Source organism: Onychomys torridus, chromosome 19 (assembly GCF_903995425.1).
Source record: "Onychomys torridus chromosome 19, mOncTor1.1, whole genome shotgun sequence".
NCBI lineage: Eukaryota > Metazoa > Chordata > Mammalia > Rodentia > Cricetidae > Onychomys > Onychomys torridus.
Window position 1 is genome coordinate 11244213 of NC_050461.1, and position 22831 is coordinate 11267043.

Here is a 22831-nt window from a genome sequence, read left to right on the forward strand (position 1 = left end):
AACTCACAGAGATCTGCCTGGCTCTGCCTCCCGAGTGCTGGGATTAAAGGCGTGTGCTACCACTGCCTAACCTCTATGTTTAATATTGTGGCCATCTTGTTCTCTGACCCCAGGTAAGTTTATTAGCCTGCACAATATTTTTGGGAACACAATACCACATTTCCCCTGTTTTTGTCTAAAATTAAAAAAAGCTTATAACTAATATAAGAAAAATCATATCCAATAAGTATATACAATATACACAGTCAAGATTACATTAATGATGTCTAGTCCATTAACATTTGACAGATTCAGACGAAAAACTCCATTATGTATAACACTGTCCAGTCCAGTCAGTTGTCATGCTGGGAGCAGCAAGCACTTACTAAAACATGTCCTCAGCCCTTCTATGCACATCTTAAACATCCACTTTGACGGGACTAGAGAAATATCGCTGTAGTTAAGAGAATGTGCTGCTCTTTTAGAGGACCCAGATTCAGTTCCCAGCACAAACATCTGTAACTCCAGTTCCAGGATAGCTGATGTCCTCCCTGGCCTCCACTAGTGCCAAGCACATTCATGGGGCACATACATCCACCATGTAAGCAAAAATACTCATAAAAATCAATAAAACTAGCCGGGTGGTGGTGGCACACGCCTTTAATCCCAGCACTTGGGAGGCAGAGCCAGGCGGATCTCTGTGAGTTCGAGGCCAGCCTGCTCTACAGAGCAAGATCCAGGACAGGCTCCAAAGCTACACAGAGAGACCCTGTCTGGAAAAACAAAAAACAAATCAATAAATCTTAAAAAAAAAAAAAACAAAAACAACCCTACCCATTTTGAAGTACTTTTGTAATTCTTTTATTTTCCACTAGCTGATTTACTCAGCTGATTTACTTGTGGCCCTTTACCGCTGAAACTCTTGAGGATTCACTTTAATGTTTGTATAGTTTGGGAACCTTGATAGCCGCTAAGAAGGTCTTTATAGATAATCAGTTTCTCTTTGGAAAGCGTGGCATCTTTGTAAGTTTCAATAATGGAGGACAACTTTTCATAACACATAAATAAATACTGAACTTTGAAATATTTATAGGACACATATTATTTAGTAAACTTACCCTTGGTAATTCATGATACCAGCTGAAGACATCAATACCAATAAGAGAGAAGATCCTTGCCAGGGGTGGGAGAATTTGCTTGGTGATATAGTAGGTAGCATTCAGTCTCAGAGTTGGATCCTGTAGGACTTCTGCTGGGCGTCTTATCAGCTGGATAAGAGGCAGTCCAGGTGTCCCATAAATAATGACATATGGCACTCGCTCTCCAACTCGAGGCTCAGAGCGCCGGTCATAAGCAAGCATTTTCCTATTTGAATCCAAATGAAGCACACAGTGAGAATGCCATAGAAGGTGCCTTCCCAGCAAAATAATTCAGAATTAAGCCCGAACCCACGAGCAATGTACAGGGCCACCTTCAACATAGACTGTTGCTTCTTTGAGAATGATATACACTTCTCTTAGCTGATAGCAAGTGGACAGTGCTCTAGCGGTTTGAAACTTACGCTCTATAGCACCATTACCTAGATGGTACCAGTCCCTGGTAAGTGCTGTTATCTGACTGAGAGGAGAGAGGGATTTGACTAGACAACCTGGCTGCAGAGTGAAATCTAAATGCTTGCTCAGGCAGTTCAAAATGAAGGACTGCCTAGAGATTCTAGGGAGAAACTAACGTAGTGGGAACCGTCACCGTTTTACTGCGCTTGCTTCCCTAAGCAAATCCCAGAAGAGGAGCTCTTAGAAAGCACAGGGAACCTCAGTGTGGGGAAGTGAAGTGTCTTTTCCCTGCTGCAGACGGTCTCTGGAGTGTCCTGGCTGTGTACTGAGGACTGGGCTGGGGTGTGCGTCATTACCTTGTAAGTTCGAGAGCTGGCACACACGCTCCAGGTCTGTAAGAAAAACTCCCTCTGTACTCCTTGGCAAAGATAAAGTCTTGTATGCTGGCCTTTCCTTCCACAAGTTTCACACACTGCCGCTGCACATACTGTTTAATTAGACTTATATCTCTCGTCTCAAACAGCAGCTTTAGAGAACGCTCAAGGATCTTAAAACGAAAAGATGTGGAAAAGAGAAAATAGCTCCCAGTATGTCTCAGCATTATCGTCATGCTCTCATTAAAAAGCTATAGGTACTGGAGTGTCTCTCTCTCTCTCTCTCTCTCTCTCTCTCTCTCTCACACACACACACACACACACACACACACACACACACACACACACCCTGGATCTTGTGATTAGATCATAAAAATGATTAGAAACCCGAAGTTAATGAGATGTTATATAGCTTGCTTCTTCTAAGAATCTCACAGTTTGAGAAAAATCATATTGGAATGATATTCTGATGAAACACTTGCTATGTGATGAACTTGGTTTTTCTTAAACAGTCAAAGCACTTGGAGCCTGAGAAACAGGACCAAATTGAGCACGCCTTTAATCCCAGCACTCGGGAGGCAGAGCCAGACAGATCTCTGTGAGTTCGAGGCCAGCCTGGGCTACCAAGTGAGTTCCAGGAAAGCCGCAAAGCTACACAGAGAAACCCTGTCTCAAGAAACCAAAAAAAAAAAAGAAAAGAAACAGGACCAAATAAAGAGAAATTTAATATCACCAATGAGTCAAATAAAATAAAAACTCAGCCTTCTTAGTGCCATGAGTGGAGTCTTCTGTGCTGTAGGTATCCCTGATCTGACGTGGGGTGGCAGTGGAAGTCCCAGGCACCTTGGAATGAACTCAGTGACTTAGGTAGGAGGTGTCTGACAGTTTCTCACGCTCCCCCTATGTTAGGAGCTGTTATATGAGAAGCTACCCTATCATCAAAGGCGGCAGGCAAGAAACTCTCCGTTCTGACAGAACAAAGCTGTGAGAAGAAGCCTGGAACTAAGCACTTGAGAAGACTGTTTCCAGTAAGAGAGCAAACTCTCAAACCTCACATTCTTCTTCCGCCAGCTGTACGTTTACAGAGGTACATCTGTACAGTCTTCACTCCTTATTTTTACTGTTGGAAACAACAGGTACAGAGCCTACCTTGGAAACAGCAGGGCAAGAGTCTCTTCTGACGGTCTCTATCCCCTTTGCATCGAATGCTGGGTCCTTCTGATCCAGTGTCTCGTACATGTAGCCCACATATCTCTTCTTTGTTTGTAAGACACAGGGCAGATACACCTGCAGTGAGATCGACAGGATGACTCTCGGTAAGCACTTTCCTGTTATTGTTCTCTGTATTCAGATGTCACTATAAAGTCTTTAAATATTCCGGAGGATGCAATGCTTTCCTATCTAAACCTGGAATGTGAAGGCATACAGAATGAATCACCATTACTTACTAACCAGTCACTCCTTTTTCTGCACTAACTTGCTTCTACTTCAAGTGACACTGTTTTTTCAAAAGCTATCAATGATATATTAATTTTAAATTACTTTATATCCATATATAGCACAAAATTAAAGTTATGAGAATGAACAGTAAGAACTTCCTAAAGATTTACTGTTAGGGTCTTCCTCTGTGTCCTTCCAGAGACACTCTGTGCAAGCACATCTATTCTCCCATCACCAGCAGCTTACCATCCATACACTGCTGTGCACTTTGTATTTTAAGTCAATAGTTCTCTTGGGACAGTGTGGAAGGCTCATCTGCCTTACAGTTTACAGAGCGGTCTATGGTCTAGGGGTACTATCACTGACTAACCAATTACCTACTAAGGGGCCTGAGGATGTCTTCAGTTTTTAGGCATTGAAAATAACGCTGCAGTAAACAACCTTACACCTTACATGATTTAATCTTTAGGACAGAAAGAAATCCCTGGATCAATGGGACATTCAATTATATTATGACTTTTGTCCTTTTCCTTGCTCCTAAGCTCCCCTCCCCAAAGCTCCTCATTTAATATTTTTTACTATTTTTTTTAAAACAGTCTCACAATTTTTCTCACTACAGGCACATGCCATGGTATCTGGCATATTTATTTTTTCCTCCTCTTTTTCTTTCTTTCTTTCCTTCCTTCCTTCCTTTCTTTTTCCTTTTTTTTTTTTTTTTTTGAGACAGGGTTTCTCTGTAGCTTTGGAGGCTGTCCTGGACTAGCTCTGTAGACCAGGCTGGCCTCGAACTCACAGAGATCCACCTGCCTCTGCCTCTCAAGTGCTGGGATTACAGGCGTGTGCCACCACCACCCGGCTATTTATTTTTTCTTAAATCTAAAAATAAAAATTTTATGTTTGTCATGGTTAACATGGTAATTTGAAATATATGTTAACGTGGAATGCCCAAGCTTTATCAATAAGCACGTTAAATACACATGGCCTTAAAATCCCAATTAAAAGGCGGAAATGATCAGAAAACAGCACAGTAGAGTTAAAAAAAAAAAAAACCAAAAAACTAGAAAGTTACTCATGCTAATATTAACAAAAAGAAAGATGGAAAAAGTGGTCTTTGTTTGATACTAGGAATATTGTAAAAAAAATAACTCTTTAAGAAAATAAAACCTGAAAGTACTATAATGAACTAAGAGGCAAAACCCCATGATTACGGTGGAGACTTCAGCATCTCTATGTTGTGAGTGACAGAGAATCAGTGAGAAGAAATGGGCTTCCACAAAACAATGAATGAAAAAAAACTGAGCAACATTTCCTACAGCATTCTAGCCATTAGCCAGAATATACAGTTTTCTAAGGCCATGCAGACATGGGAGGAGGAAGGCATCAGGTGACTTTAGCCCTGAGTTGTCCAGTGCTGAGGTTACAATCAGCCTCTGTAACTCTCCAGTTGAGGGCCTAGAAACTGAAGCAGAGACAAATACTCTGGTGTAGCTTTTTGAAATTCCTGAACCATAAAATCTGTTGCTATGTTGGTTGTCTTATACCATTAAGTTTGGAGTGGCCTGTTTTATAGCAAAAGTAAATGAAATCATCTTTTCGCATCTTAAGACATAACTGAAAAAAAAAAAATTCAGAGGCCTGGCAGATATAGCTCAGTGGTAAAGTGTTAGTACAAGCTAGGCCCTAACATCATACCCAAACACCAAACACAAACCCCAAACCCCAAACCAAACCAAACCAAATGAAACAAACAAACACAGCTATACACACATAACACTCAAAACTGAGAGATTATATAAAACTAAAAACTTTTAACAGTCAATGTATTTACAGAGCTACAGACTTATGAGTAAGTCAGAAATTTCTAAGGAGGTATGTTATCTGCATGTGACTAATAACACTCTACTCCCCTTACCTTTTCAAACTTCAATTTCACTGGCTTAGGATTAGTAGCAGTAACAGCTTCCGCAATTTCTTGACCAATCTTAAAAGACTGCTCCTTAGTGGCTCCTTTCAGTAGCACAAACATACTAAGAGATTAAAAATACAGCAGGGTAACGCAGAAGTCATCGTAAGAACAGATGTCATCAAGAGTCATTTCCTGGCTAATAAACAGTCTAAACCAAGATGATCTACTTCTCCCTGACTGTTGCTTCCTATCACAGATTTCCTCTTTAATTATCCCTTTCCCCTTGGATCCTTACAGGAGACCTTGGTACAGTTCTTAAAGGCTCAGCTACAACTAAAACTCAGACACTCAAGTGTCAAGAAGGTCCTAGATCACCCCAACATTCAAGGTTGTGTATGGCACACAGTTAGGTTAATAAAAAAATACAGTCTTTTAAAACTGTACTCCTGCCCCAGGATTAACACACGATTGGTTTTCTGTTACTACAGATTAGTTTTGTTTTTTCAAGAATTTTGTATAAATGGAACTATACCATACATACTCTATTGTGTCTGGTTCTTTCACTCAGCATACCTGGGAATCATCTATGATGACTGGGTATTTATTTCACGGTATGAATATACCATAAAATTTCTATCTATTCATTTGACTACAAGGAATAAAATTCCCAAAAAGATTTATATACCTCTTTTTGCATGGACATCCTTTTTCTTTTAAATTGTACTTAAACATACAGAAGTGGGATTGCTGATTTTTATGCTATTATGTTTAATAAATGACTATCAAACTATTTTTATTATAAAAAGTTACTTTTAAGTTTTTCAGATGCAATGAGAAGGAAAACTCTTGAAAACTAAGATGCACATATCCATATATTTAACAACAAATAGAGTTAAGCTATGGTGACAGAATCAGAGATGTGGAGCATGGGGTGCTGACAGGGGAAATGAGACAATGACTGCAGTGGGGAGACATGAAAGAACTTTTTATGGCAATAGAAATGTTCTGTAACTTGAGTAGATTGGCTGGTTACTCAGGCCTATATAAACTATATACTGTACTTTTTATATAAACTATACGCTGTGCACTTTTGTTAAGACTATATTTCAATAAAAGTGATAAAACCAAGTGTGTGTGTCAGATACCCAGACATGTCATATTCATTCCTTTACCAGATGGGCCAGGCGACCCCAGCATGATCCATAGACTTCTAGAATAGCACTCACCTCTATGTTCTCTAGCTTTTTCCCCAGTCTGTCTCCTAGAGTGCTCACTCTTCAGGGCCAGACATAAGAAAGCACATACTGTATAATTCCGTTTATATAAAATACTTGAAAAAATAAAACTAATCTACAGTAATAGAAAGTGACTCATGTTAACCCTTGGGTCAGGGGCACAAAAGCCTATAGATATGTGTAGTTTATATATGTGTATACACATACAAGCACACTCATTATACTTTAAAAGTTACTATATATTTGAGATTTTCCTTAACAGCATTTGTGGGCTTATTAGTGGATACTCTGTTGTGGCTAACTTGATTTGGACCTATATTTCAAGGGGATTAGCCTGAAATAATGTGAAATTTTGGTCATAGAATATAGATGACTAGTCTAAAAAGGAAAAGATGTCTTTGTTGTCACAATTGTTTTTGAGATGGCCTTGTTAAGTCGTCATGCCTGACCTGGAGCTCATCATGTAACCCACTTGAGCCCAGAACTTGGGGTACTCCTTCTGTCTCTTGACTGTCAAGTCTTAGGATCACAGGCATTAGCCACACCTGGTAAAAGGAGTGTCTTGCATCCAATTTGCATCATCACTGAACTTTTAACACATCTAAATAACACTCATCTTGAATAATGTTCAAGTATCCATTTAGAATTAATGATTTGTATACATTGTAGGGACTTAATAGGGATATGAGTGTTGTCTAGGAGGCTTTTATTAATTATGATCTGATTTATTTCCCAAGAGATTCTGATTTTACTTGCCTATCCTGGAAGTATTCTATTCTTACTGGAAGTCCTTCCCTACCCTGCCTAAGAATTATTGTTACAAGTCGCTTTAGTCATTGACTGAAGCAGGTCATGTCCCGTTGGATGGAATAAATGTGAATGAGAACCATTACCAGAGGAAATAACTGTCTGAACCACTATAGTATACAGTGTGCTAATTTATTACACTTAAGTGGTTGGCAATAAAAAACTGCTCCAGTGGTAAAACAGCCTCCTGTATCCTTTGGATATTCTGGTAACTGACCCTCCTCAGACGGGAGCTGAGATTCTTTATGAATCAAGGTCCTTGAAACTGAGGGAGGCAATGATGACTCATCATCATTTACAAAATTCCTTCATTCAGCTGATGAAGTAGTTGAGTCAGAGAAGCTAAGTGAATTATGACTGGCCATGCAAATACACTAGGAATATAGCTAGACAGACTCTGGATCCTTCCTTTAGTTGAGATTTCTTTTCCACTCTGCCAAGCATTATTTATTATTTCTAAGTCATTTTCTGCCTTTTATCATAATTATCTTCCCAATGAAAAAAATTAGACTTAATTTGAATTAAAGTAATTATTAAGATATATTTTGGGAATTTTTTGTACTTCTAATAACTGATTTGTTGTCTGCTGTTAGAATGCACATCCTACACAAACTGTCCTTACACAGATGAAATAATGATGACCAAAGTGTCCATAAATTTAACTGACTGGGCTCTCAATGTTCCTGTGAAATCTGATATATAGAGAAAGCACTTGCTAGCAATCAAAACATAAATTCACATTTATGTCTCAATTACTGACTAGGTGACAATTTCTTACCTAAGGGCATGAACTTCCAATAGCATATAAACTGCTAGCCTAAGTAATACCCCTCACTGCCCCCCCCCCCCATTTTGTTCTGAGAGCCTGTGAATACTGGATTTTGTTTGAAAAAATTTTTTTTCAAGACAGTTTCTCTGTGTAGCTTTGTGCCTTTCCTGGAACTCACTTTGGAGACCAGGCTGGCCTCGAACTCACAGAGATCCACCCGGCTCTGCCTCCCAAGTGCTGGGATTAAAGGTGTGCACCACCACTGCCTGGCTTTGTTTCAATTCTTAAAGATTTTAAATGGTATATAATATTCAATAAAAATCATGCTAACTTATGATGATTCTATGTATCACCAACTAACACATACAGACTCTGAGTTAAAAGCAATAATTTTAGTATTTAACTTTTTTCTCTTTTCTACAAATTTTGCAAAGGAATCTAACATAATGAAGTTTGTTTTAGTACTATTTTGATAGACTACCAAGCAGAAGTTTAACTGATCAGCGAAATGCCCAGAGACAAAACTAAGATATGGCTTTTGATGAGCAACATTAGAGAATACCGACAGAGCTTGGAAAATATCAAACTATCCCTGTCTATTGGTAATGAAAAGGTTGCCACATGCAACAAGGTCTCACTGAGCACTAATATAATGCTGACTGTATACACATTTTAAAGGACTGCAAGATTAAAAACTGTTTAAAGATCACTTACAAGTTATTTTTATTGATTAGAAACATTCTCTCCTATTGCTCTGTTGCATAATGACCTGAGGGGCCGAGGTGAGTGCTCCTACCTTGATCACAATGGGACTCTAAACCTATGATGAAAACCACTTCAGACGGCAACAAATTAGAATATCTACATTCTAGAAGGATTTCAAGGAGCCAAACAAGTAAGTTGTTACATAAATAACTGGGCTTTGAAAAATATTAGACTAAGTAACAAAGCAAGCAGGCTGATACTAGTAATCTAGGATTCAAAAGCTGTCCCATTCTTCATCAGGATGTGAATGAGCTTACAGAAGTCTGCATATTCTTTGGGATCAAATGAGTAACCATTTGTTTGTTTCTATTAGAAGAAGGTCAATAAATTCAATAAAAAGTAAGGCTTTGGCCGGGTGGTGGTGGCACACGCCTGTAATCCCGGCACCCGGGAGGCAGAGGCAGAGGCAGGTGGATCTCTGTGAATTCGAGGCCAGCCTGGGCTACAGAGTGAGTTCCAGGACAGGCTCCAAAGCTACACAGAGAAACCCTGTCTCAAAAAACAAAACAAAACAAAACAAAAAGTAAGGCTTTGGCAACTGCCTTTTAAAAAGATGTGAACCACCATGCAATTGCTGAGAACTGAACTCAGGAGCTCTGGAAGAACAGCCAGTGCTCTTAACTCCTGAGACATCTCTCCAGCCCTCAAAGATTATTTTTTGTTTTGATTATGTGGTGTGTGTGTATATACACGTGTGCACATGTGTATGCAGGTGTTTACTAAGGACAGAGTATGACAATGAGTACTCCTTTCTATAATTTTTCTGCTATGGTGGTAGCCAACAAACCAGATATATTCCTGCCTTTGCCCTCCCTAGTACTGGAGTTATTCATGTGGCCATATCTAGCTTTTAATGTGAGTACTATGACTTCAAATTCAGGTCTTCCTGGTAACATAGCAAATGTTCTTACCAACTCTGAGCCATCTTCCTAGCCTGCAGTTGTTTTTATTATTATTATTATTATTGTTATTGTTATTACTACTACTATTACTATTACTATTATTTTAAGGGACTTAAATACAGTGACTCAGAAGAATTACCCAACCAAAAGATCATAAGGACAATAAGGATGATATAGGAGAAAGTATTTAAAAGGATTTCCCCTAAGCTATTCCAAATACCAAAATGAAGGTATCAATGAATGTAAACAAAACAAAAAAGTAAATAAGGAAAAAAAAACCCAAACCAAACCAAAACCCAAGTATAAACCCCTAAATCCATTACCTGTCAGTATCACCATAAACAACCCTAGCACCCCATTTCTTGGTATCATTCACTAGTTTAATTGCTCGTTCCAAGGTCTCTCTGGCTTTGTGAACAATACTATCACCAACCTGTTGATATAAACACATTGGAAATGATTTCTTAACACAGCTCAGTAAAAGTCAACAGATTTTAATACTACTAAAATTTTATTGAGTATTTCTAGAAATGAAATAAATAAAACCAAAATAGCTCCCACTGTTATCACAAAGTTTTAAAAAGTGAACTTAACAGAATCAATGACTATAGACTTGCCTTTGAATATATCAGGAAGTACAATGGATTGCACACTTTTACAAGGTACACAGGTACATTTGATTCTTGGAATAATAAGCCTTGTTTATTCAAGTCTTTCTTTTATACCCATATAACCAACCAGGGCACAAATTACATTGTGTTGGATCCAAGTATAAGAAATGTATGTGTACATCCTTCAAAAATTTTGTGTTTATGATAATGTATTTAAATGCTAAAATTAAATCTTTGTGATTTTTTGGTAAAATTAAGTAAAAGAAAAAAATGTACACAATTGTATGGTAGAAAAGAAATTAACAGTGTTCAATTTAAAACAAGTAGGTGAATAAATATGACCCCAGGGTTCTTTCACTGTGACCAATGAGTTTTAGCAAGGATTATGGCACAAGCTGATAAAAGATAGTAGGCCTTGAGACACATCTTCATTAGATTATATGGTAAATTAAGGAGACTATATTTACCAAGCTCATTGATATTAAAAGATAGAGAATATTGTCATCTAAAATAAATGGAGCATTCCCTTTGCAATTGTAAAATAAAACTATGCATTTTTGTCTTTTTGCTAATAACCAAACAATAGTAATAATGATGCTTCCCTTTTTGCTACAAAAGTTGAAATTTCCAAACTAAACATAGGACTGAACGGCATTTAGAAAACTGTCTAAGCCTGTACTGCAAAGTAAACACGAGCAAATGAACAAAGGAAGAGATAATAAAAGTGGGAGCAAAAATTTAATTTGCATTTTAAATTAAGATAATACATCCTATTGAGACTTTGAGTATATTAGAAAACCCTGAAAATGTGATTAATACACTAAAATATACTAAGAATTACCATCCATGGTGGTATGGATCTTTAATTCCAGTACTTAGGAGGCAGAGGTAGGCAGATCTCTATGTGTTCCAGGTCAGCTAGGATTATACAGTGAGATCTGTCTCAATTCAAAACAGAATAATAATAATAAAACAACCAACCATAAAAGCACTAAAAGCCATGTTATCTAATGAAACTAGTAAGTTTTAACAAAATATTGAATCTCTGCCCAACAGCCATCTCCTCCCAGGCCCCCATCTTCCCTCTAGCACTAGGGTTACAGACATGGCGGTGCACACCATTTACATGGGTACTGAGGGGCTCAAGTTTTTATACAGACATGGCAGTGCACACCATTTACGTGGGTACTGAGGGGCTCAAGTTTTCAAATATGCAGGGCAAGAGACTTTACTGACTGAGCCACCTCTCCAGCCTTACATCAGCACCTAAAAAAACCAAAAAAAGCATGTATGCTGTGTGACTAGCATATATATGGAAGCCAGAAGATTACTCCTTGGAACTCAATTTCTCTGTCCACATTTTTGTGGGTTCTGGGGGTTTAAATCAAGTTATCTATCAGGCTTGCTTTGGTGAGCACTTAACCTGCTGAGTTCTCCTGTCAGCCCCTGAGCAGGTGTGATGCTCACTTTGCCTATTGTGAGCTGTGAGAAGCCTCTCCTCCTCCTCTAGTTTTCTCTTAGCAAAGTATGTAAATTGGGCCCATCACAACCCTCGCAGAACACTACAGATCATTGGGTCAGCAAATCTCCTGTCTTTTCTCTGCTACTATCACATTTACTGTTCTGTTGCACTGTATTATTTTCATTTCAACTAAACATCTTAAGAAATTAGTCTTGTTCTATGAAAAGTGCTTTTCAACTGATCAATCCAAATGAAGGTTTTAGCTTCTTTAATAGGTACACTAACAAATATGGAAGATTTTCCTTTTTGTGAATGGTGTATGTACATGTAATGTAAGTGTGTGTGTGTGTAGAGACCAGAGGTTGATATCAGGTGTCTTACTCAATTGTTTTCCACCTTTTTTGAGATAGGTTCCTCCATGGAACCTAGAGTTCACTCACTCAGTAAGACTAACTAGTCAGTAAGTCAGCAAGCTCCAGGGATCCCCTGTTGCCACATCAGCATGGAGACCACAGGCAACAAGCTGCTCTGACACTGCATGTGGGTACTGGAGGTTAGAACCTAGGCCCCTCAGGTTTACACAATAGGCACTTTACTGACAACCATTTCCCCAGCCTATGATTCTTTTTCTTTATTGTAACATTTGGACAAGTCAACCTCACTATAATTTGGTTTCTTTTAAAATATTAAAAGGAATAATTTTGTATCAAAGTTACTACTGTAAAAACTACTATAAAGTGGCACTGAAACCTCATGTTAATAAATGTAAAAATATGTATATAATTTAAAAATTATTATTAAAATAAGGGAACGGAACTTTCAGAGAAAATTCACAAATACTCAGGAAGATGCATGTTTATAGACCCAATTTAAGAAAAACTGATATATCATGGAAATGACACTTAAGTCAAAAGTTTAAAAACATAACAAAATACTTTAATAGTCTATCCTGAAAAAAAAAGCATTAAATGTGTTACCTCAATGCATGGCATTCTCCCAGAGAAATTAGCAGACGTATAGCCAAATGTGACATTTGCTATCAGCTTCAGTCCTAGCTGACGTGCATTCAGCATTCGTGACAGGGTTCTGTCTTGCTTGTAAGCTTTCATTGACTGCTTCACCATGAATCTAGTCTTCAGTATCTCTTCAAGCATTCTTGGTAGAACACCCTTTCGTACTGAAGGCTATCATAAAAGGGGGAAAAAAGAATGTATAAAATTCCTCAGTCATATATACATGCAGATAGATTTCGGTAACTAAGAAAGAAAACAGTATATAATGGCCAACTCATAAACTAAAACATGCTACTAACAAAATAGCCACAGGACTAGTAGCTGTCATACAAAATGACCAATTGTATTTCTTATGAAGAGGGTTTTTCTTCTAAAACATTCCTGTACTGTTTAGAATTTGAACGCAGCACTTCTATGTGAGCTCTGAGAACTCCAGGAAGCAGGATGTCAACTAGTACATAAATAACCATACAACAAATTCAGAGGGAAATGCTGTTCAAACTTTTGATTGAGACCCCCATCCTTCTAGAAAGACATATGGGCCTGTATCACTCATAACCAACCTCAGTTTTTAAAGATCTCACCCTAATGACCCCACACAGTGCTCTGCATGGAACTCCATTTATCTACCTTGGAAGAATGATGAGCTGGGTTGACTCTGCTGACATTCAAACCTGCAGTTCCAGGGACTCTAGGTATTTCAAATCTGATGCTTAGACCACTAAGCCATCCCCTCCGGCCTATATTTATTAGCAATCTGGAAGAGGGGATGAATAATGAGGTGATAAAATTTGTTGTTGCCAAAAAAAATCATTTGTATTAATCAAAACTAGGGAGGATTTAAGAGAAGTCCGGTAGGAATGAAAACCACAAAACAGTTATTAACTGATGATTCACAGTCACGTGCAAAATAACACATGTTAAACTGAACAATTAAAACCCCAGTTACAGGATAATCACACTTTTGAATATTAAAAAAATCTTATTAAGTTTTACATACTAGGTCAAAATGAAATCAAGTTTTAAAAATGCTATTGAAGGGAGCTTAAACAAACAACTCGTACATGTGACAAGGAAAATATAGTCTAGCCTCTAATTCATTTGGTGTACCTTTTGAAGCAGATTTAACTTTCCCTTTGTTTGATCCTTTAAAAAACTGTAATTGTTAGTGCACACTGTGAAAACTTCCATCCTCACACACCATGTCTTCATTACTATAGCCCTCCCTCCTGCTCTCTCAAGCACTCTGCTACCCCCCTTCCTTTTCCTTCCCTAGTAGACCCTGTTTACTTTCAGGTCCTCTCCTCCAAGCCTCCATTTTCAACATATCAGGGAAAAAGTGGTACTTGTCTTTCTGTGTTTGGGTTATTTTACTTAATATGTTGACTTTGTTTCCATCCATTTCCCTAAAAATGACACAATTTTATTATTTATTATGGCCAAACACTACTCCATTGCATGTGCATGGCACATTTCTTTTTGTTTGTTTGTTTTTGAGACACGGTTTCTCCATGTAGTTTTGGAGCCTTTCCTGGAACTCACGCTGTAGCCCAGGCTGGCCTCAAACTCACAGAGACCTGCCTGCCTCTGCCTCCTGAGTGCTGGGATTAAAGGTGTGTGCCACTGCCGCCTGGCTCATAGCACATTTTTTTATTCACTCATCTGGTGATACAGAGGATGGGCACTCAGGCTGACTCTATGACTTCGTTGTTGTGAGCAGTACAGCAATAAACAGGGGCACACAGGTATCTCTTCAGTGTGCTTTCTTTCTGGTTTATACCTAGAAGTGATGCTGGACACCCGGCACAGTAGTTTTAGTTTTAAAGGGGCCCTCATACCATTTTCCACAGGGCCATAATAATTTATTGTCCTACTAGCTGGGTAAGGGTTTCTTACTCTTCTCACATGTGCTGGCATCTGCTTTTTTCCTTGTTGACAGCCACCTAGACTGCGGTGAGGTGGAATCTTAGTGCAGTTTGATTTACATTTTCCTGGTGACCAAAGACATTCAGCACCTTTCACATGGTCATCGGCCACTAGGATTTCTTTGAGATAACAGGCTTATTTTCTAACTGGATTATGTGCTTATCTGGTATTAGACTTCTCGAGTCCTTTATATATTTTGGGTTTTAATCCCATTGGAGTTCCTTCCACTCCGTAGATTATGTCTTTACTTGTGATTACTCTTGATTGTTTAATTTGCTGACAGAAGTTTTTAAATTTTATGTAATCCCACTTGTTAATTTGAGTTTTCAGTTCTACTCAGGAAACTGTTACCAGTACCAATTTCCAGAAGTGTTTCTCTGATGTTTTTCTGTATCACTGTTAAAAGTTTTAGGCCTTCAATTCATTTTCAGGTGATTTTAATTTTAATTTCACACATATTATTTATTTTATGTGAATGAGTGTTTTGCCTGCATGTCTGTCTGAACACAATGCATGTGGCCGGTGCCCATAGAGTCCAGAAAAGGGCATCAGATCCCCTGGAACTGGAGTTCCAAGCAGTTGGAAACCACATAAGGGTACTAGTAACCAAGTCCTTTGGAAGAACAGCCAGTGCTTTTAACCACTGAGCCGTCTCTCCAGCCCTTCAGGTGATTTCTACACAGAATGGAAGGCAGAGGGATCTAGTTTCAGTTTTCCCAACACTGTTTGTTGAAGTTGACTTTTTTCACTGTCTGTTTTTAGCATTTTTGTCAAGAATCAGATGGCTTAGACACACAGGTTTATTCCTAGGTTTCCTGTTCTATTCCATTGGTCTATGTTGTTTTTATGCTAACACTATACTATGAAGTTTTTGTTTCTTTGGTTTTATAGTATATTTTGAAATCAGGTATTATGATGCCTCCTCTCCATCATTATTACTCTTTTTGCTTACAACTGGCTTTTGCTATTTGATATCATTTGTGTTTCCATGAGTGTTAGGTTTGGTTTGTTTGTTTGTTTTCTGTTTTGTGAAGGTCATAGGTATTTTCTTAGGGACTGCATCACATATGTAGTTCAATTTTGATATTATGTTATTTAATGATATTAATTCTCATACAGTGGAAATTTCCCATCTTCTTATTTCTCCTATTTTTTTTCTTCAATGTTTTATAATTTTTCTTTTTTAGATAAGGTCTCACAATGTAGTCCTAGCTGGCCTGGAACTTGCTATGTAGACCAAGCTAGCCTGAAACTCACAGAGATCCTCCTGCCTCTGCCTCCTTTGTGCTAGGATTAAAGGCGTGCGCCACCATGTTCCTCTCAGTGTATTGCAATTTTTATTGCTAAGGCCAAAGACATGAAGTCTTTGATTAGATTTATTCCCAAGGTTCCACTGCCCCCCACCACTGTGAATATGACTGTTTTCCTGATTTCTTCCTTTCTCAGCGAGGCATAATGTCTTAAGATGTAATATAAAAAGAACCATGATCAAATATGCAGAAATGCTACTTGAAAATTGATTATTTTAGACATGGGGAAACAAAAAAAAAAATTCCACTCCAAAGATTTCTAAGAAGGGAATATACCATGAACTTACTGTACCTAAATTGCTAATTAAAGTTTGGTATTCTCTCTTAAGTGGTAATAAGTACACCAGAATGAATTGGAGGGTTGGTGGGTCTGCATCTGCCATCAAACATTGTTTTATAGGTGTAGTATACATCAACTTACTGATAAGGAACAAGAAAGGAAATGAAGTTGGCATATGAGAGGTAATATAACCTCGGAACTCTCCTATTGTCAATTAGGAAGCATGCTTTAGTCTCTCTTGAGGAGAGAGCATAAAGAAATAAAGGGACCTTATTGTTAGTTTGGGTGTCTTCTTAAAAATGTAATCATTAAATATATTAGAGTATCATCATGTTTAAGATGGCAATTATTAAATTTAAAATAATATAGAACATTTGTAGGATGTATACATTAAAGCAATTAAAATTTTTGCAGGTAACATCTTTTAAACATCAAATGCTAGGTATAGACATCTGCCAGGTTATAGGAGAAGGTAGATGCTATAGGTGTATATTTATTTCCTTCAATATTTCATTAATTAAAATATTTTAAATCAAAATTCAACCAAAGTAAGATGATTTTTTTTTCTTCAAGATGATTTCTAGAAGATTTGTTTTTGATCTTATGAGATCAAAGTCTTCAAGTCGTGTAACCTTATGTGTCAACAATACCTAAACACTACCTGTTCTCTCAACATAAGCCACAGTTAAGTCCTTCCATTTACAAGGAGTATTACCTTGACAAAAGCTACTCCGTTGGGGGACACTGTGATGTCATGCCTAATTTGGTAAAGTAAATCTGGAGGTACTCTGAGAGAGGTGCAGCCAAATTTGAACTCCTCATACCTGTTTAGAAAGAAAGTATGAAGCAGAGACTTTCTCAGATGATACAACAGAGCTTTTAGACATCTTTCTAATCTCACCACGACTTCATTTTTCAAGCATGTAAACATGAATTCATGTAACTAGTAATATGCTTACTCAGTTCAATAATGAAAATTCTTCATATATCACAATTTATAGGAAGAAGCATTTCTTTTTTTTTTTTTGAGCTGAGGATCGAACCCAGGGCCTTGTGCTTACTAGGCAAGCGCTCTACCACTGAGTTAAATCCCCAACCCGAAGAAGCATTTCTTAAATGGCAGCACTTTACAACTTAAGGGCTGAATATACACTGAAATACATAATTTCACTCAAAATATAACCATGTTATATTAAGATCCCTAAAGAAAATTTCAAGTATAAAGATAAGTAATTCCAAATTTCCTGCTTAATAAAAGACAGTTTCTACAAATATCCCCTATGAAAGACACTACCAGACTAGCTCATAATACCTGGTCTCAAGTACACAAAATCAGTGAGAAGATTCTGTATTTCTTATAATTCAAGAAAAATATCCACCCCTTTGACAATTTAAAATGTTATTTTCATTGAACTTACATGAACTAACCAACTGTAAGAGTTAATTCATCTTTTGAAGCTCAAGTAATAAAAATAATTCTCATTCTAAAGGAGACCACTGACATGTATGAAGAATCAAACAGAAAGATTTAAGGCTGATCTGTCTCTACTCAGGATCCTCTTCACATGAGCCATCCAGCTACAAAACTGAATCAGTCATGATTCATGTCAATTAGTAAGACAGCTGTACAATGGCCAGCTGGGCTGTACCCCAATTCCTCCTACTCTTAAGGACAGCTGTAACAATGGGCCAGCTGTGCTGTACCCCAATTCCTCCTACTCTTAAGGACAGCTGTACAATGGCCAGCTGGGCTGTACCCCAATTCCTCCTACTCTTAAGGACAGTATGAAGCAAAGATCCATGAAGACAGTCTATAATCCTAACACATATAAAGCACAATAACATGCCTGTAAATATAAAAAAGAAATCTTACTTTCCCAAATTCTCTACATGGCCAAGGCAAGTGGAAAAACAGTAGTTATATGCAATCACAATGGAAGGATATAGAGACTGGAAATCTAAAACAAGAACGGAGTTGCTATAGAAGCGAGACTCGGGTTCCATGATGAGGGGAACACACTGTGGGGCTCTCATCTGGGATCTCTGCTGAACACTAGGTGTCACAGGAATATAGTTCATTGGTTTAGCAAACCGCAACATCATTGACTCCACACGATACTGCAAGGAGAAAAGAATGTAAGTATACTGGTCCCTTGAATATATGGTGATATTTTCTGGGTACTTTCCCCCTGAAGGTTGATCGTATGGTTTTCTACATTATTTTAAGATTATTTCCCCCCTGCAGATTGATCATACAGCTTTCTACATTATTTTAAGTATTATTTAGTCAAATTTCAAGGTGTCACTAAAATTGATTTTCAGATGCTTATTTTTTAACGTTAAAATGACCTATTTGGAAGATGCTAAACTTAGAAATGTAAATCATGAAGTAGATGTTCTTTCCGGGTTTCCCCATTGCTAAGGGGGTAATTCTAATGATACTACAAGATTCAATTACTCAGGTACTGATAACAGATACAAAGTTTTAAAAATCTAATCATGTCAAACAGGTCAAGAATAAGTATCTCATTTATATAGTACTTTAAAGTGTACAAGAAAAATTTCTACCTGTGAGCCTCTTGTTAATACGTGTAAAAACTGAATGCCAAAAAGTCTGGCCATTTCACTGGTTTTTCCAATGAGGTCCAGCTGTTCTAACATTTGGAGATTTCCACGGACACGACTAACATAATGATCAACCATTTTCCATCTGTCAAAAGAGAATCCATGCATGAATACAGGTAAAGTGAGGTTATTTAAGGGGAGAGTCCCAATATGAACCTTTAAATAAAGTATGTTAAGGAGTTAAATGTCAGAAAATTTCAAGGAATAAAACTCAGTAGTAATACCTAATATTTAAAATAGTACTTATGATAAGATATCATAAGGATAAATACTTTCAAATTTTGCCTTGACTTTGCTAACCCAGGCCCAGTTCTCTATTTCACTTGGCAAAAGGTATTTATCCAGAATAACACCTAATTAGAGGTGGCATGATGTGCATCTAGAGCACTACACCATCTCTAAACAAATCAGATATAGATTTTAACGTTAACTTGAATATACATTATTGAGAGCTGCTGGTAGCAAAAGACCATGGGAGTATACAACAGGTGACAACTAGTGCTTAGAAGGTCAACTTATCAGAACTAAGGATTCTGTTAGAGGAAATCATCCCACAAGGAGTTATGGAATTACTGCCTTTTGAATGAATTGGCTGTCTCTTGGTGTAAACTTATTGTGCAATAATAGCTGTGATATCTCTCCATTTACCTTGCATTTCCATGTAATGTGTACATGTAATCTCATGATTACATCTCAATCTTATGGGCACACATGATTGTGGATAGTCAAGAAGATGGTTTCTTATTTGGCTATACAATTTTTATGAATAGAAATAATATACGTCATACTAGGTCTATTGTTCCATGTGGACTGTAGACACTTAAGAGGTCTTGCTCTCCATCCTTAGCCACTGACAAGGCAAAACTGGCCAGACAAAGTGTCCTTGTAGAACTTTCACAGAGCGGAACTGCAGGTGCCTGGCCTTGTTGATCAAACCCTTCCGAAGAATTATAGAGAACCAGAAGTGATAGTGCAGGTGTCTGCCTTGGTATATCTTAGTCCTTCAAGAGATCGACAGCACCTATGTTGCCCTAAGCTTCCTCCACTGGCACCCCCCCACTCTGATTCAATAACAATCAACACTTTGTATTTATTTCTACACCAGTTTTTAATGCAAGTTTTTAGGCTCAGTAGACTAATTAATCATGTATAGGTCCTGAGATTCAGGTGACTAACAGAAGAAGGCTGTTAACTGACTAACCATATCTGGATATTGTTAATCACATAAAATAGTACACATATTCTTTGCCTTTTCCTTAAATCTCTCATTGGTTTAATTCCTTCCCTTGTAACCTGTGTAGCTCTCCCTTTAAGAGATAGCCAGAACGTTTTACAATCTGTAGCTGTTGTCAGTCACCAATGAAGCTGACCAAGTCTTTGCTGAGTGTGACTCTTATCAGAATACTTGTCCCTGAGAGTTGACTTTGTAGTGTTTACTAACAAGTTGTTAATGAATGGACACACACACACACACACACACACACACACACACACACACACGCACACACGCTTGGGGGAACAAAGAGGAGAAGGAAGATGGAAAGAACTAGTGGAATGATGAGAGGAAGGGACAGAGAGGAGCTAAGTGTGCGAACAGAAAAGCAGCCGTGTAGACAGAGTTGACTTAGAAGAATACAATGAATGGACTAATGAGCTCAGTGTGCTCAGATTCATTTGAGATCCCTAGGTTTTAGATCCTCAGCTGGTTGATAGATTCTTCCATGAACCCTGGGGGAAAACAGATAGGGGCTGGACCACTATTATTTTTGATAATATTATTTATTGGCTGACACGTGGTTTGCCTTGAGCTGGCAGTCTATCACTGAACTACAACCTAACTTCTCTGTACGTTGTGACAGCAGCCCAGTCCTTACCGCAGTCTCCTCCACTTCCCCGGCTCCTCAGAATGGAATGGAAGACGGGCAAACGAGGGGGGGGGGGAGAGAAGAGGGTGGGGGAGTGGGGGGGGGGGGGGGGGGGGGGGGGGGGGGGAGCTAGAAGGAGCTGGCACAGGGGAAAACTATACAGAATATATTGTATTAAAAAGTCTGTTTTCAGTAGAAATTGTTTTCTCACACACATCTTTTCCATCTTTCCCACCATTTAACTTTCTATTTGATAAGCCCAAACATGCTCATTTTTAAACACTGGACACTGCCTTTCTCCTTCGGGAGTAGAAATGCTGTCAAATTAGAGGTGCTTAGGAAACACCTGGAATCTGGTATATGGCATTCCCAATCACAGACCCGCAGTAAGCAGAGGAACACCAGCTTATAGGAACGGGGCTCCTGCTCTCAGAACCTAAGCAAAGTGCTCCGTAGCTAAAGAAGCAGCAGGAGAATCACCGTCTGCCTCTGGAGTTTAGGCAACCTGTCTAGACTCAGAAACTGGTAGTTACACAAAACAGATGTTTTCCCCAGAGGCATGCTGAGGAGGCTCATCCTTAGGCCCCAGAAAAGAACTTCCAAAGACTAAGGCTGGACCAGAAGAAACAAGTAATTCCCTCAAATCTACCCTCCGTCTCATAAAGAATAACAATGACATGAGTGTCGCTTTGTACAACTGTAGTCCTAGCACGTGGGAGATTGAGGGAGGAGGATTCCAAGCCTGAGGCCATCCTGGGCTACATTAGAGTCCAAGGCGACCCAAAGACTATGTACAGAGATCGTGTCTTTAAAAAGAAAAAAGAAAATCAAATCAATCAGACAAATTAGGAATATGTGAATGACTGTTTCCTTATCAGAAATAGTGAAAGTCAGAAGGCAAGGCAATCAGAATCTTTACTTAAGAAACAGAAAACAAAGCAAAACCCAACCCTAGAATGAGACAGTAAAGGATCAGCCAAAATATTTTCTTTCTTCTGGTAAGTAAGGGCTGGGACAATTTATTTCTAGCAGGCTTTCAGTAGATGAACTACCAAAGAAAACAGATATCGTTAGCAGAAACTAACCAACCATATGGCCCAGGAATCTGGCAACTACAGAATATGAAACTATAAGTTCATACAGACTTGCGCACACACTTATTATATTTACTCCTAGTAGCTACAACCCACAACTGGTGTTTATTAAGAGTTGAATGAATAAACTGTTATGCATTCCATATAACTATTACTGAACAATAATGAAAAACATGCAACATATTGAATCTCACAGTTACAAGTTAGAAAAATTATAGTTGAGTTTTCATCAAAGAAGTCTGACAAAAAGCAATAGATTACTAATATTTCCATTTCTATGAAGTTCTACATATGGCAGAAGCAATCAACTAATAGAAATCTACTTAGTATTTACATGGGGAGACTGATTGTAAATTTGTTAGAGTAGCCTTTTGTAGTTAGGTACCTTCCTTTTCATGATTTGGTATCTCAGAGTGAGTGCCTAATTCCTCAAAGTCAGAGAACTGGGCATTTTAAAAGTGTAAAGCTCAATAATACCGATTTAATTTTACTTTTAAAATTAATTATTATTTTATGTGTACGAGTGCTTTGCTGGCATGTGTGATTATGTACCATGTGTGTGCCTGGTGCCTGCAGATACCAGGAGGCACTGGCCCCCTGAAACTGGAGTTATAGACAGTTGTGAGATGCCACGTGGCTGCTGAGGATCAAACCTGGGTCCTTTGGAAGAGCAGCCAGTGCTTAAGTCTGCAGAGCTGTCTCCAGCCCCTAAGGCTGACCTGAAATAAATAAAAAGACACATCTCCTCTTGAGCAGTAACATTACCTGTAGAGGTCTGTCTTGTTGTCAAACCAGTCTGAGAGGACGCGGAAGGTGAAGAGGGGAAAACGCTGATGGAGAACGTGAAAGCTCACATTTTCAAAAGTGTAGTTAGTCAGGGCAACCTACAAAAGTGTACGGCATAATTACATTCAC

The 22831-nt window shown here is 38.3% G+C and overlaps 1 protein-coding gene across 4 annotated transcripts in view; it reads right to left on the reverse strand.

Annotated features, from left to right (window-relative positions):
• Rev3l (REV3 like, DNA directed polymerase zeta catalytic subunit) overlaps positions 1-22831 on the reverse strand; it is a 150716-nt gene that overhangs the window by 11995 nt on the left and 115890 nt on the right. For 2 of the 4 annotated variants that reach the window (XM_036169236.1, XM_036169238.1), the window contains 10 exons: positions 22682-22800; positions 18901-19042; positions 18206-18450; positions 17048-17156; positions 12781-12987; positions 10054-10163; positions 5259-5373; positions 3056-3193; positions 1889-2079; positions 1098-1344 (listed from right to left, as the gene is read on the reverse strand). In XM_036169236.1, coding sequence (XP_036025129.1) covers positions 1098-1344; positions 1889-2079; positions 3056-3193; positions 5259-5373; positions 10054-10163; positions 12781-12987; positions 17048-17156; positions 18206-18450; positions 18901-19042; positions 22682-22800 — 1623 coding nt within the window. Of the gene's footprint in view, positions 1-1097; positions 1345-1888; positions 2080-3055; positions 3194-5258; positions 5374-6478; positions 6584-10053; positions 10164-12780; positions 12988-13447; positions 13574-17047; positions 17157-18205; positions 18451-18900; positions 19043-22681; positions 22801-22831 lie in introns of those variants that run through there. The other 2 variants (XM_036169239.1, XM_036169240.1) reach the window with 2 other exon arrangements.